This window comes from Canis lupus, chromosome 5 (genome assembly GCF_048164855.1).
Source record: "Canis lupus baileyi chromosome 5, mCanLup2.hap1, whole genome shotgun sequence".
Taxonomy (NCBI): domain Eukaryota; kingdom Metazoa; phylum Chordata; class Mammalia; order Carnivora; family Canidae; genus Canis; species Canis lupus.
In genome coordinates this window covers 19,546,021-19,565,373 of record NC_132842.1, presented here as the reverse complement: position 1 = coordinate 19,565,373, position 19,353 = coordinate 19,546,021, and the positions used below count along the sequence as shown (strand labels likewise).

The window sequence follows — 19,353 nt, the reverse complement described above, 5'->3', positions numbered from 1 at the left end:
AAAGGACAAAGACCTGAGATGCAAGAGTTCAGACAGAAGGGGCTCTTAGATGAGGTTATTTCTTCCCTCTGAAATCTCTTGGGATAGTTAATGATGGGCAAATGAGCCCATCTCCCCTCTTGCAAAGCTGGAGATGTTAAAAATTTCCACAAGACTCTGGCAATTTCCTACCGGGTCACTGTTGTTGCTCAGGGGCTCAATGATTATTAGATGTTCTGAAAATCACAAAGTGAGCATTGGAAAATGAAACAAACCATTATTTGTTTTAATTTCCCCTTTAATCTAATTTTCTGGAAATATTTCAGGGTTTATTGGCTTGAGGCAGTGGCCGAAGACTTTTCCTAGGTCCCTTTCGGGGTTGCAGAGCTATTCGCTGCCCAGGATCCTGCAAAACAGCAAAAGGGTCTTATGGCTTCCTGTGCCTTCCCCCACTGCCCATGGGGGGCATGTAACTCCAGACAGCAGGCATGGACTTGGGGGTAGGAGGAGGGGCTGGGGCCCTCAACTGGTTCTGCAGAGACATGTTCCAGAGAGGAGCTTAAAAGATTAGTTAGGTTTCATGAAAATTGGAAGGCAACTGCTTTACTTGAGGGAAGAGACGTGGACAAAAGTTACTGGGGAAAGAAAGAAAGGTGCAGTACAAATGTGGTGGAAAGCTAGAAACATCAGTGGCTCCCAACGGTGATCCATGGTTAGTGTTCAGAGGACTGCACAGAAACAAGAAAAACATGACTGCCATGATTTCCGTTTTTTCACTAGCAAAATTTACTCAACTTAAAGGTCTACATTTTATTCTGAGATTGTGGGGTTTTCTTCTGTTTTGTTTCATGAACTTACTGTGTCCATTATTTTGTGAAATTACAGTAATTACAAATATTAGATGGGTATCTTTTAGTGTCTTTACCAAAAGGAAAAGTTGACTAACATATATTGGTTTTGAGTTATGTTCAGAAACTCAATGTATATTCTTGCATATATATATACAGTCACTCACGTACTCATGTGCACCTACGTGTATGTACCTAAATATACATATGCATCTATGAACACACATATGTGTACAGTATGTACTCATAGGATTGCTTTTTCCTTTTTTTACTTTGATGGTCAGTAGCATCCTAAATGTAGAAACCACTGAGCTGTTTCCCAAACTGCCTTCTCCCGGGGAGGCAATATGATACATGATGATTTACTGGCTCACAAGAAATCATGAGGTCAACCAATGGGATGAGTCAACTAAAGGAAAATTCTTAATGCATTTCTTGTATCCTTTTGTTTCTCAGAGAGCTGACAGGATTGCTGGGTACACAGTATACATTCCATGAAAGAAATCTTTCAGGCAGATTTCTTACTTATCTGAACATTTTTAAAAAGTTTTGTTTAATTACAATGGGGCATAGGGAGAATAAGCCCCAGATGAAATATATCTTTATATTTCTTCTGGATATAAAATAAGTTGATCTGTTATAAAGACTTGCTGTGCAAACAGATACAGATTAAACTCTGGGGTGGAGGGAAGGACTGAGAGTATATGAAAATTTGGTTCTCCTGTCTTTTCTCTTATACACATTTTGTTTGACTCTGATTAAATCATATAGTGGCAGTATTTGTACAACTAAAAGCAAACTTGGCTTTGAATGATTCCAGCAGTTGTCATGTCCTCCCCAGAAGGAAAGGTGAATATATTCATTACTCCTATTAATTAATATTGAAATCATCAAAAGTTATTTCTTTGTGTATCTTTTTTTTTTTTTTTTTTTTTTAAGGTTCTTGGTTTACATAAGCAGGAAGGCTCAGAGTTTGGACATTTCCATGAAAGCAAAGGCCATATTTGGAAACTGTTAGGATTAATTGGAGGCATCCATGGCTTTTTCTTAATAGAAAAATGTTTTATTCTTCTGGTATCACCAAATGCTGAGGTATATTTTAAATTTTATTATCCTGTGCTTTAAAGCTTCTTAATATTCATCTTTTATTTAAAAAGTCCATGTTGAAAAGTAGTTGACATCTTCATAAAGTTCTCTGTAAGGGATGGGACTCTGATTTCCAGAATACACACATCATTCTTAATGGCAGCTTCCCTACAAGTATGGTTATTAATTTTTTTTTTTTTTTTTTTGGTTATTAATTTTTTAAACCTCTGTTGCTGGCCTGTTAAGGTACTTGTTAAAACCTGCTCTTTGACCTTCGTGGCTAGTTTAGAAACAGGAGACTATTTCATGTCTGAGAATGAAGGGACCCAATGGCCTAGCTACTAATCAGCATTTTGGATGTCTTTCCTACCCAAAAACATATAAACATGCAGGCAAAAACTTTGAAAACTCACAAAATTACCCATCATTTTCTAGCCTAAGAGCATTTAAAATTATAAAAACAAAGAGCTCAGAAATGGGATTTGTGGCAGATCTTTTTTTTTTTTTTCAGCTGAATAATTGCATCCATTGTGCCTGTATTTGATCAATTTCTATGTCTGTGATGAAACGTAAAATGCAGTATGGTTTTTTAATGGATTTGTTTTGCTCTTACACATTATCCTATCAGACAATAGATTAGCTGGTGGGTTGGTTAAAAAGATAAATGCTTGCAAACAACTCTAGGAGACTAAAATATAGCAATTTTTCCTTCAAAGTCCTAGGGCTCTATATCCTCCATGGTTTTCCACTTATTTTCTGGCTTTCTCCTTGTTCACGTAATTTATAATATGTGTGCTCAGGGAAAACTTTAGCAGCCTTTTAAAATATTCAGCACTTGTTTATTATTATTCCTAAATGTTATCCAAGATCCAGATTCTATGCATCAAAAAATAAGATGGTTTTATGGATGAACAAAGGGATGATAGATGAAAGAAAGGTGGTAAAATGGTTGTAGTCAAATGTTAATGGTACAATCTTGGGAGTATTTGAGTGCTCTCATTACAGCTCTTTCAGCTTTTCTGTGTATTTGAAACTTTTCACAGTAAATAAAATGCTATAGAAATTTTCTTTTTAATGAAGCAGGGTTTTTCTTTGTCCTGGAGCTCAAGCTAGGATGCTATAGTAATTCAGAAATTAGGAATGTAGCTTTGATTGTCCCTACCCTTGGGCGCTCAACAACTTAACCTCCACAGAAGAGGTTCTAATCTCAATAAGCACAAAAGACAATAATAGATCCCCTTTGCCACAATAGATTAGCTTTCTCAGCCTGGGAAAATTAAATGACAAAGTCAACATATCAACCTGTGTGTAATAATTAGAAAGGTAACCAGGATAGAAATGAGTGAAATAAATTCTGGCCATCCAAAAATGTAGAGTTCATTCAGATTGTCCTTGAATTTGTCAGGGAACTTAAAATGAGTTTGTTTTTTTTTTTAATAAGTTTTAAGCATAGAATTTCAAGACTCATTATGTTGAGTAAAATCAAAGAATGCAAATGTTTTAGAAGATTCGAGTGCTTTAACTGATGAATGCATTTCTGAAGATATTAAGGAGTTCTAGGGTATAATATAGTTTCAATTATCATCCCTTTTGGTATCCCCATCAGAAAGAATTCAGAATTGAATTTTGTAGTAAATACAACTTTTCAGTAAATACAAGACAATATAAAAACTACCACCACTCAAGTCTTTTAAAATCATAACTAGACATACCTAAAGTTTCATTCTGAAGTCATTTGGAGTACGAATGATGTTTCAGAGCAGTCCTGTGCTTTTCCAAGGTGAGACATTTTAGTAAGTATTTATCACGATGAATTCTCTCAATGCTTTTTCTGTGTGTCACCCACCACTTTGGCCATTAAGCAAAGTGTTAACTAGAACCATGGAATTGACACAGGCTGCACCTGTGTTCTTCTGGCTTTGGTGCTAATTTTAAACCATCCTCATCCAGCAGGGTGTATCATTGGTTAATGGGCATGGGGGACACTCCCACCATCTTGTACTCAACTCTGAACTAAGTGACCAGTCAGGCAGAGGCAAATCTGCTTCAACACTCCAGTTGGTACGTTACTGATCTGAGGTACTCTACTGATTTGATTACCTTCTTTCCTTTATACTCTGATGAATACATGAAAATCAGTAGGCTAGATAAACAAAATCCACTCCTGATTTGCCTTTCTTAACCATGCTAAGTAGTTTGGAAAGCTTTGCCAAGCACCCACAAGCTGTTTTAAAGGGGGAAAAAACTTTTCCACAAATTCAAATCCTTGCTATCTACACCACTTTGAAACACATATGGTCAGTCTGACAGTACATTTATCTTGATCATTTTGTTTACAAGTTTTCATAAACCACTTGACCTTTAGGTTTTCCATCCTGAGTAATCCTTAGCCATGACTAGATGGGGCCAAATAATTGCTGAGCAAAGAATTAGTGCATCTAGGAGTGGGATGATCATTTTATATGGCAGAAAAGAATTGATTCTGGCACATAAGCTGTCTTAAAATAAATGGCTTCTGTTACATTGAGTTTTCTTGGACAAATATTCCCTGTGAATTTGCAAAACACAACCTTCAGTCAGGTTTAAAACAAAAGTTCCCACTCTTTTTTTTTTTTTTAAGATTTTATTTATTTATTTCTGAGAATACACAGAGAGGAGAGAGAGAAACAGAGACACAGGCAGAGGGAGATGCAGGCACCATGCAAGGAGCTTGACGTGGGACTCAATCCCGGGTCTCCAGGATCAGGCCCTGGGCTGAAGGCGACGCTAAACCACTGAGCACCTGGGCTGCCCCAAAGTTCCCACTCTTATTCTCAAAGTAAAGGGACAGGAAAAAATATGAAAGTAAATAACAGAAAGCTTGCCTCCTCTAACCAAGGCCTTGGGGGAGGTGTTTACAGTTCAAGGATAGATTCCTAACCGAGTAGAGATAAGTAAGCTGAGCCTGAGACATTGCCACAGCTAAGAGAAGTCTGCTGGTAGATTGTGGATCTAGAGCTAAACTCAAATATGAACAAAGCCATCCCTTTAAACAAGTAATTTTGAAAGCCTTATTATGTTTATTGCCTAAATACTTCACATGTGGCTTGGAAGAAGATAATTTCAGGCTGAGATTAGTTTTAAAATCACTTTCAGGCTGACTTTATTCCTTCTATTTCAGTGAAGAGGTTTCAGAATCCTAAGATGCGTATAAGCAAATATCTGATGCTTAGTGAGTTTTGAATTTTTTATAAGATTTTATTTACTTATTTATGAGAGACGCAGAGAGAGAGACAGAGACATAGGCAGAGGGAGAAGCAGGCTCCCCGCAGAGAGCCCAATGCAGGACTCTATCTCTAGACCTGAGGATCATGCCCTGAGCCGAAGGCAGCCGCTCAACCATTGAGGCACCCAGGCATCCTGAATTTTGAACTCTTTGAATATGTTAGCTCACTAAGAATATATCATTATTCCTTTCGTTATTTTAGCCCTAAGATCAACCTTAAATGAATAGAAATAATATGAACTTTTAGGACTGTTTGGTTCAAGTTCCTGGTATTTCAGGATGGAGGGGAACCCCTAATTCTCACCAATCAAGGAGTCTTGGATGCTTGCCTCTAAATTCCTTTACATAGTATAAAGGTTTTTTGGGGAAAAAATCCTAGAATAAACATTTGAAGTCCTGTCTTTTAAGAGAACTATAGAAATTTTTTTTTTGAAATTTTTTATTTTAATCAGGCTTTCGATGTAATGTAAAAAAGGTTTTCTTGTTCACCCTGTATCTTTCGGGCCCTACCTTACTTCTCAGCCAGTTATCCCAAAATAGCCCATTATTGCATCTTTTGAGTAGCTCCTACTGTTGTAATATGTGGATACGAGTTTACTTTCTCTGTTTCACATTTTTTAAAAAGATGCTTATGCCTCTCATTAAATTTGTCTCAAAATTCTCACAACTTTGGGCAATGGAATCATGAATAAGCTATTTTTTTTGGAAATTTATTTATTTAAGTTATTGCTACACTCTACGTGGGGCTTGAGTTCATGACCCCAAATCAAGAGTTGCACACTTTTCCAACTGAGCCTGCCTGGTGCCCTTGTGAACATGCTTTTAAGTGGACGTGTTCTGGGATGTCTGGGTGGCTCAGTTGGTTGAGCATCTGCCTTAGGATTGGGTGTGATCCTAGGATCCTGAGATTGAGCCCCACCTAGGGCTCCCTGCTCAGTGGGGAGCCTGCTTCTCCCTGCTTGTGCTCTCCTATCTCTCTCTCTCTCTCAAATAAAGAAGATCTTTAAAAATAAATAAATAAAAATGAAAAAATAAAAGGACATGTTCAGTTGGCAGATACAGGTTTCCCTCACCATCCGAAAACAGAGCCTTCCTGTGAGTTCTTTTGTAAGCCAAAATGGTAAAAGAGTGAAGAAGCAATTACCATTAATTTACATGGAAAAACAGGTGAGCATCCCCAGACACAAAAAAACTTACTTGTCTTAGGACTTTTTAATATCTTAGGACCCATTTTGCTAACAGGTGCACATGATAAATCAAGATAAAGCACCAATGCTCACAGATAATAGGTCAAAGCTCCGGTGGCTTGATGCTGAGATGCTGAGTGGAGTTCCTGGGGAACGAGCTTTAAGCACCACTCACTGCTGCTGCTTTAGCCTTCTACCAAAAGGAGGCTGAATGCTGTTTGTGTTTTTTGGCTTTTTTTTCATAAAAGCAAAAATCCTCTTTGGGCTTCTTTCAGTTAGTGAAAACAGGTCCTAGTGTAGGTTTTTCATAAAATCAAAGGCGTGTAGTATGAACTTAAGAAAAGCGGAGGCTACTTATGAAAAGTCTTCTTTTTCACATAATAGAATGAGAATCTGAGGCACAGGGATGGAAATGACTTTCCTGAAATTGGAACATGAGTCAGTCTCTGAAATAAAATCACATCATCTGAACTCCCAGAAGTCAATTTCTAAGTCTTAATTCTCTGTCTTAGGAATGTATTAAAGAAGTTTAAAATGTATGATATTTCTCTTTTGTAAGCCTGTTGATTTACTTCCTTAATCGGCAAGATTCTTTCACTCATGGGCAAAGCCCCCAACACAGAATATTATGCTATCATGAATACTGTGAGGCATTGCATGGGTTTGTTCTCTCTCTGCAATATGTGATGTGCATCCGAAAATGAATCCTAGACCTGCAGTCCACCATACAGAAGTGTTAAATTAGGTCAAGAATCAAGAATCGGGTTTTTTTTTTTTTTCAGCTTTTGGGTTTTATAAGGCTTCCATAATTTAAGAGCCTGAGTTACAGCCTGTCTCAGGAGCCTCCAGCTCTGTGTGGAAGGTTCTGATCTACATAAGAGTGCTATTTTCATCTAAAGGTACACAGTGCCAAAGGTTTCCTTCTGGCCCATCAGCTTTCCCTTCTATGCTTGCCTCTGAAATTTCAAAGTTCTAGTACACCTTAGAGTATTAAAATGTTTAAAAGTCCACCTTACTCTCCAGATGTTTCACTTTTACAACAAAATGATGAACATTGCTGATCTCTCATCAGTTATTTTTAATTTAAAATAGAAAAGCCCAGAAGATTCACAGGCAGCTGAAATTCCTGGAGGCAGTATGACAGCCTCCAACAGAAAATGTGAGTACCACTTTTCAAGAGCTAAACATTAAATATAGAAAGCACCACAGAAAAAGGTTATGTCTGCTTGAAAATAGTGTGTGGAAATCATACAGATTTCTCACTGGGTTTGTGTTTCATCATTGCAGCCTTTACGAGAAAATGTTTAATACTCATTTCTAGGAGTTTTTCACACACACTGTGCATTACATCAATCTTATTCCATTCTTTAAAAATGATTTTTCCCTAAACTGTTTAAAACTGATCCTCTGAGGACTGCAGTTAGTGTAAATCTGTATGTAGTTATCAAGCCTCCTTTAAGATCATGAGCGCAGCATACAGGATAGACTTGTGGAATCACTACATTGTGCCCCTGAAACTAATGTAACATGTGTCAACTAAACATCAATAAAAAAAATTCATGCTTATGTGATGATTGAGCCTTTTACTTCTTTCTCTAAGAAGTCTGGAGATTTCTGCACAGTCTACTGAAATTTAGTGCCAACATCTGTTAATGTGTGATGTTGTCACTGGAATGGTGGAGTTCAAGTGCAAGATAACTCATCAATCGTATCTTATTCTAAATCACCTGTTCATATAAATTCTAACCAAACCTTTTCTATGATTTTTCCCTATTTCTGAATTTAATATACCCATTTGGTATACAATTTTGCTTTCAGGACATGGCTAGTAATATTTCTCCTTCTAAATCTTTAGTTCCAGGAGAGATTCTAGAATGCCTGGCACCTAGTAGGTCTGCAATGGACATTTCTTCACTATTGATTTTGAAAGCAAAGAAGAGGAAAGAAGGATACGCCCAGGCACGTTATGAGTGTGGTGGCAGATGCTAGGTCACGGAGTAACGATGGTCCTACTCAAGTATTTTGGAGGCCTCGTATCTTTCCACTTCAGATATCAAGCTTGGCATACAGAATGCACAGTGAACAAATCCAAATTTGATTACTCAACTGCCCTTTTCCAGGGACATATTGAATTAGGTTCAAATATTTGATTACTTGTTTCACATTACCTCATTGGTGGAACTCAGCTTGTGTTTCAAAAGACAGGATGTGAAAATCCTACCCACAGTCTGATTTAAATAAACAAATAGCAAAATGATACAAGGTCCAGCCCATGCTTCACCATGGAAAACCTCTGATAAGTTAGAAATGTGGAAATGAATCTGACTGCCAGGTACATAAGCAAAGATAAAATATTATTGATAATTCTGTAATAAGTACACTAGATTACCAGTGAATGCTGGTCTTATCTTCCACCGAATAATATTTAAATTATCTTAAACAATATGTACAGTGTGTTCCCTGAAGTTTACATGCAAATATGTATATTTGCCTTGTGGCTTGTTACATGTCCATGATATGACATTTAGAAACCCATAATTGGAGGTAATAAAATAAGGGATAACAAAAATAGGGGCGCCTGGGTGGCTCAGTTGGTTAAGCATCTGCCTTTGGCTCAGCTTATGATCTCAGGGTCCTGGGATAGACCCCCAAGTTGGGCTCCCTGCTCAGCAGAGAGTCTACTTCTCCCTCTCTCTCTGCCTCTCCCTTCCACTCGTGAACTCGCTCTCTCAGATAAATAAATAAAATCTTAAAAAAAAAAAAGGACAACAAAAATAGGTCACACTGTTAGCAGAGTATAAGTTGAGTAAAAATTTTCCACTTGAATATATGCTACAAATATCAAAAACTACGTAAAAGTACATGGAAATCACAATTTATTTGCATGCTGCAATGTTGCCAAATGTATTACTTTAACTTGTTTTATTTTCGCAAAGAAGAGCTTTATTTCTGAAAGTTGGCAGCAAAGTGACCTGATAGGATGATGAGATTCTGAGAGCTTCCAGGCCATGTCAATAAGAAATCCCTGAATTCGATAATTTGATATTTATTCTGTGTTTCTATGATCATTGCTTGAAATTTTCTCATTTTAAATAAAGAGTAAAATGAAGTAGTAAACCACAAGAAGGATATAAGTTAGTTTTATAGTAATAGGTCTAAATAAGCCATGAATTTTAGAAGTGAAATGCTTGTATATATCAATAACTCTGTCTCCTGGCTGATAGTCTGGGCTATATCTGCCGTTTACTTCATTGAAGTTATTTGATGGTATGGGATATGAAATGAGTTGAACTGTATTCCCCAAATGAAATAGATAGAAAGCCATATTATAAAACAGTGCCCCTATAGTCTTAGACCATGTAACAGAAACCAGGAGGTAACCTCTTTTTATTTTTTTTAGAAGATTTTATTTATTTATTCATGAGAGACACACAGAGAGAGAGAGAAGCAGAGACACAGGCAGAGGGAGAAGCAGGCTCCATGCAGGGAGCCTGACGTGGGACTCGATCCTGGGTCTCCAGGATCATACCTTGGGCTGAAGATGGCACTAAACCGCTGAGCCACCCGGGCTGCCCACCTCTTTCTATTTTTACTGAGTATATAATTATTAGAATGTTGGGTTTAGTTCTAACAGCAACAACAGCTAGTGTTGACATCAGGCACACAGTGGATAGAAACTGAGTAATTAATGAAGTTTTAGACTATGGAAATTGATTTGAAAGGCTATTCTTATCAAATGGATACCTAAGTGGCTTATTGTCAGGATAAGTGTTATCCGCGGAGTACTTTTTGAATGTATTAATTGTTCAATTGCACAAGGGGGTTATACTAATCTAAAATGTCAGGGTTTTTTTTTTTTTTTTTTTTGTATTTATTTATGACAGTCACAGAGAGAGAGAGAGAGAGAGAGGCAGAGACACAGGCAGAGGGAGAAGCAGGCTCCATGCACCGGGAGCCTGACGTGGGATTCGATCCCGGGTCTCCAGGATCGCGCCCTGGGCCAAAGGCAGGCGCCAAACCGCTGCGCCACCCAGGGATCCCAATGTCAGGGTTTTTGAAAACAGAAATTCTGTCCATGAAAAGCTTGAACCCAATTATGATCAAAACTATGATATTAGTTATTTCAGTGACTCTCCACTAATCAGATAATGTATATTAGGCAATGGAATCCCGTGAAAACAGCTTCTCTTTATTTTATTCAACATCCAGCTGGTCTAGTACTGAAAGTTATTTTTCAGAAAGACAAACTAATTGTTCCAAGGCTAATTTGGGGGCCAGCAGAGCTGATAGTGGTTCTGTGGAGGTCACAGCAGGAGAGTGATCAAGATACTTTGGGAGGGCCATGAGTGCCAACCAGAAAGGGGAACTCAATGAGCAGAAGATGGCAGGAATGTACTCCAGCAGACTCATGCCAGGGACAGTCTGACCCAGAGACAGTTTTGGAAAATAGCCTCCATTTTAATGACATTCTACAGGGAGGGTCCTAAATTATTTTAAAGTGCTTTACAAAAGATGCACATGGAAAGGTCATTGATGGTATTTTGGAAGGCTATAATGATGCTTCAATTTTTTTTTTCTCCTGGGGTAGTTGAACAAAGTGACATAACAGTGAACACTGGTGCATAATTTATCTCATTACTAGTCAGATCTGTTGAAAAAACAATGACCGTACAGCCTGAAGTGTCAATTACCATTTTTGTGTCTCCAGTCTTGACTTATTTTAAAAGCCGAAACAAAGTGGGGTTGCTTAATTTGGTGCAATTTAAGAATGTCTAGGGTGGGTGGGAAAGTTGGTTGTGTGTGAAGGGTTCCGGGAAATGTCTAGAGCCCTGTTAATGCTTCTCACACCTTTATTTGGTTCTTTAGGCAACACCATTAGCTTGCTAGCAATAATGATACTGGTTGGGGACAGCCTGCATAATTTTGCTGATGGCCTCATGATAGGAGCAGCCTTCTCATCTTCATCTGAGTCGGGAGCAACCACCACGCTTGCTATCTTGTGTCATGAAATTCCACATGAAATGGGTAAGTCGCGTAGGATCATGGCTGTCCCTGCTTGTTGAGAAAGCCGTAGTGTTTTTCTAGCTATGGTCTGTGGACATCTTTTTCCAACACACAATTGAAGATGAATACTTTCCATTCATAATTTATTTAAATGATTAGAAGACAACTGGAAAAGTAAACTTCTGTACCGTGGGACAAAATTCATTTAGACTCTTTATGATGTTTACCTAGGGTCAGAAGTCACTTGTTTTGGATTCTGGAGAGTTCTATATGGAAGAAAGTCATTGAGAGAAACCTCGTTTTAAAGAACTTTGGCAAGGACTTTAAGATCTGCATATTAAATGTGGGGAAAACATTAAGAGGGGAACTTTACCCATTATGTCAGCAAACAGGCCAATGAGATAAAATAACATTTAAATTAAAGCCAAACCATGGTTTCATCAACTTGATTTATATAAAATGTCTAAGGCCAAGCATAAAATTGAAATGACGGGCGTATGGTAGCAGATGCACAGAAGGCTCTTTTTCTGGATAATCTTAATAGCCCTGTAATTCAAATTCTGCCTCCTGGGAAACAGGAAGAGACAGACTAGGCATTTCTGAAACAGGCCCAGGAACAGCAGAGGCTGGCTCCAGGCACACACATGACCTAGAGAGGGGGCTCTTGTCAATCTTATTACCCCCACTTCCAGGTCTACGTTGACCTTTTGGGCCACCCCAACCTCTGGTGTTCAGTGTCTACTGCCCGAAATCCTGTCACCAACTCACCATCCACCCTTCCTAGAGCAATTTACCCAAGAACCTTCCTGAAACCATTAAAATGTAGCTGGTCCAGGTGCCGTATACAGTGGCCTTGCTTTTTAGACATCATAATAAAACCACAGAGGAGTGTGACAGTCTATGGCAGGCCAGCAGAGACATTTTTAAGACCTGTTCATAAGACCAACTTGCAATAGAACTAACGAACTGAGTAGCAAGACTGTCTCTTTATTGAATTTCAGGCCTCCTCTATCTCCCAAACTAAGAAATAGAGGCTCTCAGATCAAAAGATCATTCTTCTTTAGGAGGAAAGGTATATAGAGAATAAGATCATTTTTCTATAATCATCAAGGCAGTAAAACATTTTCTAAAGGAAAAAATTTGTTTTCCTAACCAACTTTGCCAATGATTTTAAAATCTCATATTAAGTAGTTGTCTGTTTCCCCACAGGAGTTCTTGCAGACATAGATAACAAAAGCCAATATAACGTGATTTCGCCTGGCAAGTTTCCAGGCAAAAAGGTTTTAAAACCCTGAAACAGCAAGTCCTTTATTCTGCATTTATCTAAGTTGCAAATGTCACAGAGTGCCAGGAAATAAAGAATATGTCATGGTTCTCCCGGCGTATGTTATGTTATCTTAAGGAAAAGTAAAAGGAAGACAACTCTTGAAATGTAACTTCCTAATTGTATAATAAGAATCCTAGAGAAATATCAGAAAATGTTTTATCAACTGGTCAGTAAACTTTGCTTATAAAATGGGCCCCAGTTGCTGAAATTTGAAACAACCTAGTAGCAGATTAATCCAGCAAAGTCATCATCAATTATATAATGATTATATTTTCTTTTTCCCTTAAATTTTAGGAGACTTTGCTGTACTCTTAAGCTCTGGAATTCCTATTAAGATTGCCATCCTTATGAATTTTCTAAGTGCTCTAACTGCCTTCATAGGACTATACGTTGGCCTCTCTGTATCCACTGATCCATGTGTTCAAAACTGGATCTTAACAGTTACTGCGGGGATGTTCTTATATTTATCCTTGGTGGAAATGGTAAGCTTTGTGGCTTTTCTATGTTGTTTTTCTAAACTCTGAAAATGTAAAACAGAGACAAAGCCATAAAATAGAAGGATAGATGAGAAGAATATATTTAATAATATAAAAGACTAAGGAAATATTCTGTGTAATCCAAGAAAGTAAGCTGTAGGCAGAAGAAACATAATTTGAGATACAGAAAATATTGACATCCTTTTAGTGAAATTAAGTGAAATGAATGAACCCTGTAGAACTGCCAAAGAGTGATCATCAGTTCATTCTGCTCCAGCTTTGCATCTCTACATAATGCTTATCCTTCTAGCTGAGGAAAGCTCTATAAAACAGCTACCTATATTATTTATGCATTGGAAAATAGTTCAACTAAAGTTGTCATTAAATTATTTAGCTGTTTGACTTAATTAACCAACTGTATTTTTAAAAATAATGATTTCAACTTTAAGTTTTACTTACCAAAGGGCTATCATGCTGGTGAAAAGAGAAAGATTATACAATCGAGTCTCTAACATTACAACATGTGTTTCCGAGAGTGGTCCTTGCGGACACTAATGGTAACTCTGTTATCACTTTTCATTCTCTCTAATCTCTTGAAGCTGGAAATTTTTACTTTTTTTTTTTCGGCCTCTTAAATTCTGGAATCTGCAAAATAAACCAATCTTTTTTAAGGTCCCCTTCTATTAGACTTGGTACAACTTAGATGTGTTCATTTAAGTCCTAATATCCTTTCTTCTGTGTTGGAATCATGTACATGATACAGATGAATGAAAGAAATATTTAAGAGTGAAAATCAGTAGAAATCCAATCCAAATGGAAGGAAGATGTGTGGTTACATGAATCCTAGAGCAGAAAAGTAAAATACGCAATCTTGAAGGTAATATGTAGAACAGGACCCTTGTGATTGACTTGTGATAGGGCAAAATCTTGCTATTGTCCTGGAAGTAAGTAAAGAGAAATGTTTCATGAAGAAAAAAATCTGAAAGGCAGGAACCTGCCCTAAAACAACTAGATAACCGTGAATTCTGGAAGTAGAATTCAGTAAGAAGGCTCTTCAAGTAAACACAACCATTTTATTTTATTTTTTTAAATAAATTTTTATTTATTTATGATAGTCACAGAGAGAGAGAGAGAGAGAGGCAGAGACACAGGCAGAGGGAGAAGCAGGCTCCATGCACCGGGAGCCCGAGGTGGGATTTGATCCCGGGTCTCCAGGATCACGCCCTGGGCCAAAGGAAGGCGCCAAACCACTGCGCCACCCAGGGATCCCAACACAACCATTTTAAACCTCAGTTTAAATACTTCTTTTTGGTTGTTTTTCTTAATTCTCCTGAGATTCAGATAGAGGAGGCAAATGCCAAAAGGTACTTCTGTGTTTAGAAATGTTCTTACATATTATTTACGATACTCGGGGAGTTTCCTAATCTTGATGGTGAAGACAGTGCTAGTGGCCCAAGTTCAACCCACCTCTTCTGAGCCCCAATCCTCAAGCCAAGCAAGGTCCGTATGACAATCCTGTGAGCCTTCCACTTTGAGAAATCTGGATTGCTAGCCTTGCATGGTGGCTTCAAAAGAACTCTGTCGCTCATCATTGAATATTGCAAGCTACCTTTTGTTTAAAAACGTCTGTGTATCAGTCCTCAAATTCACTCATGAGTCTCCTGATTTTGTTTTCTGCTGCTAACTTCCTCTTTATGACTCAACTGGGGGCAGCTGCTGTATTCTTTTGAAGTTTATTCTGTTTTCGTTTGTTTGTTTGTTGTTTTTTTAAAGTCTGGATCTCTCTTCAACTATGATGGATGTATATTTATCTAGTTAATGCTTTTTCTTTGTTAGAGAGTCTGATCTCCTGAAACAGACCTGAGGACATTATCAGGAACCATTTTTCACGTAGAACCCTCAGCTAAATACATGATTTTCCCCCTCACTCTTTTCTCCCCTTGGTCTTGTAAGCGTAAGCAATCGCTTGTAAGAAATGTGGAAGATATCCTCTGAGATTCCAACTAGAATGAATCTTGACCTTGTTGCAAATTACTATTGGCCAAGGAAAAACTGGCAGCCTGGCAAGAAGACAGGAAAGAAAATACTCTGGAGTTTCCTGGGGCTACTTCCTATAATCCAGGTCGCCTGCTCTCACGGCCTTTTGAGTAACTTCTAAACAAATAGGACTCTCACAGAGCAGCAACTTTAACCGTTGCTGTGCTCTGGGGCTGTGCCAGAGAAAATAGTTTTTTGTCATTTAAAAGGAAGAAAACAAGGTTTCAAGACTGTAAAACAGCAAAGAAAATAAATGACAGTAACTAAAGAGTAAGGGGGGGGGATACTCTCATACACTGGTTATTTCCTAAATGCTGGAAATTTACCAGGCACCTTCTAAGCAGGGCTAATGTGAAAAGACTAGCTACATTTTTGTCTTGCTTGTTTGTTTCAAAGAAATTGGGCGTGTTATTTCAAACTCCCAGAAGAAAAAGAACTAGGAGCAAAAAGGGGGCCATTAGCAGCGAAGTCAGCAAAGCAGAAAGTCTTCACCAGGGAAATCTGGCAGCCTAAATTCTCCGAAGGGGTATGGCCTTATCCAAGCACACTGACTCTCAGAGGCATTGAATGGTTTCTAAGGGAAGTTTGGAATGAATGCAGGCCTGGGTGGCCAGAGGCAATTCATTCTGTCGTAAAGATTAGTGTGCTAGCCTGGGTTTGCCCCAAGCAGAGGCTAAAACCTTTATTTTTACTTTTTAATTTTTTTTTATTGGAGTTCAATTTGCCAACATATAGCATATCATGCAGTGCTCATCCCACCAAGTGCCCCCCCTCAGTGCCCATCACCCAGTCACCTCATCCCCCCGCCCAACTTCCCTTCCACCACCCCTTGTTCATTTCCCAGAGTTAAGAGTCTCTCATGTTCTGTCTCCCTCTCCGATATTTTCACTCATTTTCTCTCCTTTCCCCCTTTATTCCCTTTCACTATTTTTTATATTCCCCAAATGAGTGAGACCATATAGTGTTTGTCCTTCTCCGAAAGACTTACTTCACTCAGCATCATACCCTCCAGTTCCATCCACGTTGAAGCCAATGGTGAGTATTTGACGTTCCTAATGGCTGAGTAATATTCCATTGTATACATAGACCACATCTTCTTTATCCATTCATCTTTCGATGGACACCAAGGCTCCTTCCACAGTTTGGCTATTGTGGACATTGCTGCTATACACATTGGGTGCAGGTGTCCTGGCGTTTCACTGCATCTGTATCTTTGGGGTAAATCCCCAGCAGTGCAATATGCTGGGTTGTAGGGTAGCTCTATTTTTAACTCTTTAAGGAACCTCCACACAGTTTTCCAGAGTGGCTGCACCAGGTCACATTTCCACCAACAGTGCAAGACCTTTAAAGGCAGATGTGAAGGTGATTCACCTGGGAGGTGATCCCAGGGGCAGGAATAAAGGGCAGGTAGAGTGGAGCAGAAAATGATAAGTCAATAAAATGATGCATTTTCGTTAAGTCGATCTCCGCTCTTGGGGATCTGCCAACAGGACCTTCTGAGGTGGCTCCAACTCCATCGTTCAAAGCCCAGGGCAAGAGAAAGAGGAATGCAGGGTGGGCTGAAGCAAAGTTCTGTGCAAAACTAATCAACACCCCCTCGGAAATAGTCTCTGGACCAGTGGCTGAGCATCAGAGATGAGAGGATATGAGGAGCCACCCTCAGGAGCAGTAGCCAGCCAAAAAGTCAGGAAAGACTTAATGCTTGATAGCTGGTGAATCAGGCTCCAAACCCTATTGGTCTGGAGGCAGTATTTGATATTCAACCATCTTTGTCCTCTGGCACTCAACTTTGATTCCCCTCATCACCTGAGGAGGTAATCTTGGCTGACCCAGAGTTCTCTCCTAGAAGGGCAGCCCAGGTCTTCCCTGATGGGTCTGCTTTGCCCTGGTTGGGCCATGCTTCCTGCCAGCCCCCTAACTTATGGTAGCCAGTGGCAATTACTCCCACCAGTTTGATAACATCTATCTCTGCTGGTTGATCTATTGGGAGGAGGGGCTCAACCCTACTCATGGGTTCAGGTTCAGTGGAAATGCTCCCTGGTGTGTTTTCAGAAACAAAGATCTGTGATCTGACAGTGCTAAACTTTACAGGAATAGGAAGCACAAATTTTATCAGTGGAAGAGCTAGCAATGATGGTGGACCATTGCTTCATGATTTCTTTTTCTGCTATTTCTCTGACTCCCTTCCTTCTATTCACTTTGCATTAATTTTCTGCTTATTTTCTGCTTTTGTGAAACAGAATGACATATCATTGATTTTAAATCTTATCTTCCTTTATTTTTCTTAAGATTGTATTTATTTATTCATGAGACACACACAGAGAGAAGAAGAGACACAGGTGGAGGGAATGGTAGGCTCCATGCAGGGAGCCCAATGTGGGACTCGATCCTGGGACTGTGGGATCACGCCCAGAGCCAAAGGCAGATGCTCAACTGCTGAGCCACTCAGGTGCCCCAAATCTTTTCTTCTTCTAAATTTAAAGCTGTAAGTTTAAAGCTTTTAAAGCTATGAATTTCCCATAAGCACTGTTTTGCTGAATCCCATGTATTTTAATATTCTGTGCTTCTAATACCAATAACTTTGAAACGTCTTTAAATGTCTCATGTAACTTTTTTCTTATAAAAGTATGGCACCTAATTGCTCAATATTTATAACTTTTAAGAGTAGCTTTTAGTTATTTAATTTAATTCCTTCACTGTTAGAGAAATACTCTATATTATTTTAGTCCTTTGAAATATTTTAAAGTATGTGAATTTTATGGCCCAGTGTATGGTCTATCCTGATAAATGCTCTCATCTCATTTGAAAAGTCCATGAGTTCAGCAGTTGTTGGACATAGAGTTCTGTGAATGTCATTTAAGTCAGACTGGTTGATGGCTTTATTCATATTTTCAAATTCCATACTGATTTTCTTTCTTCACTTGTTCTGTCAATTATGAGGGAGTGATGTTAAAGGACAGACCAATGTTTGTGGGCTTACCTATTTCTTTCTTGGTTTTATCAATTTTGTTTCATGCACGTGAAGCTCTGTTATTGCATGAATGCACATTCAGGGTTATCATGTCTTCTTGATTGAATTGACACTTTTATCATGTGGAAAGATCCCTCTTTACCTCTAAGAAAACTCTTTATCTTGAAGTTTCCTTTGTCTGATGTTAATGTAGTCACATCTGCTTTTCTGCTTATTGTTTGCACAGGACATCTTTGCCATCCTTTCATCTTCCCCTGTCTGTAGAAAGTAAGTGGTAGAGTCTTGAGAGAGTATTTGAAGTTCTTATAGAACTGTAAGATAATAAACTTGTATTGTTTTAAGCCACTACCTTAGTGGTAATTTGTTAACATCAACCATAGAAAACTAACGTATCCCTACTACTACTCCTTAACTACCAACCCTGGTTTAGATGTGCTTGGGAACAGAGACAGCTATGTAGGACTGTCTCATTCTATTTGAGAACTGGAAGTTCCTTCTAAGAAAAGTCTCAGAACTAAAAAGTCCTATTCACCGTCTCTAAAGTTTACAAACTTTCTCAAATAGAAGGAAGAGACAAGCCCTGGAAGTACTATTTTTCAGCAGTTCGGGTAAGAGGCTTTATTTCTAATAAATAGGATTTATTATTTAAAAAATAAATTAACTCATTTGAAAGAACATAAGAGGTTATGGCATGGGAAGGTTTATTTTGGATCTGAAGCAAGTTTCAGACCTTTAGGCATTTTTCCTAAGGTTTTAGATCCTGCAAAACTGTTTCCATAACAACAAGTCCCTAGAAACCTCCAGGGACTATCACCACAGATGTAAGTAGAGATGTCCCCAGAATCGGCGACAATCAGAACTGGACAAGTGCCCAGGACTCAATACATGAATAGCATCCAAGCTGATAGTGGAGAGGCTGTAACTCTGAGAGGTAGGTAGCAGAGAAGGAAGTGCTGAGCTCACCAGTTCATGCCAAAACAAAATGAAACAAAATGCAGGTGCCCCCTCCATATACACCAAGGCCAACTAATTGAGAATAGACCTTATTTCCAGCCGCCTCCTCTACCAATCTCCCTAATTATGTAGTTCTCTGGATCTCTTTCCCTCCCATCTACACTTTGTTTGTTTGTTTATTTGTTTGTTTGAGGGAATGCTCCTTTAAAACTTCTCTTC

General features: G+C 38.6%; 1 protein-coding gene across 3 annotated transcripts in view; it reads left to right on the top strand.

Moving 5' to 3' along the window:
- Positions 1-19,353, top strand: part of SLC39A12 (solute carrier family 39 member 12) — a 73,663-nt gene that overhangs the window by 32,147 nt on the left and 22,163 nt on the right. The window contains exons 8-12 of one of the 3 annotated variants that reach the window (XM_072825645.1): positions 1,767-1,919; positions 3,864-3,974; positions 7,458-7,524; positions 11,232-11,390; positions 12,991-13,178. In XM_072825645.1, the coding sequence (XP_072681746.1) occupies positions 1,767-1,919; positions 3,864-3,974; positions 7,458-7,524; positions 11,232-11,390; positions 12,991-13,178 (678 nt within the window). The remainder of the gene's footprint in view (positions 1-1,766; positions 1,920-3,863; positions 3,975-7,457; positions 7,525-11,231; positions 11,391-12,990; positions 13,179-19,353) is intronic. The other 2 variants (XM_072825646.1, XM_072825647.1) reach the window with 2 other exon arrangements.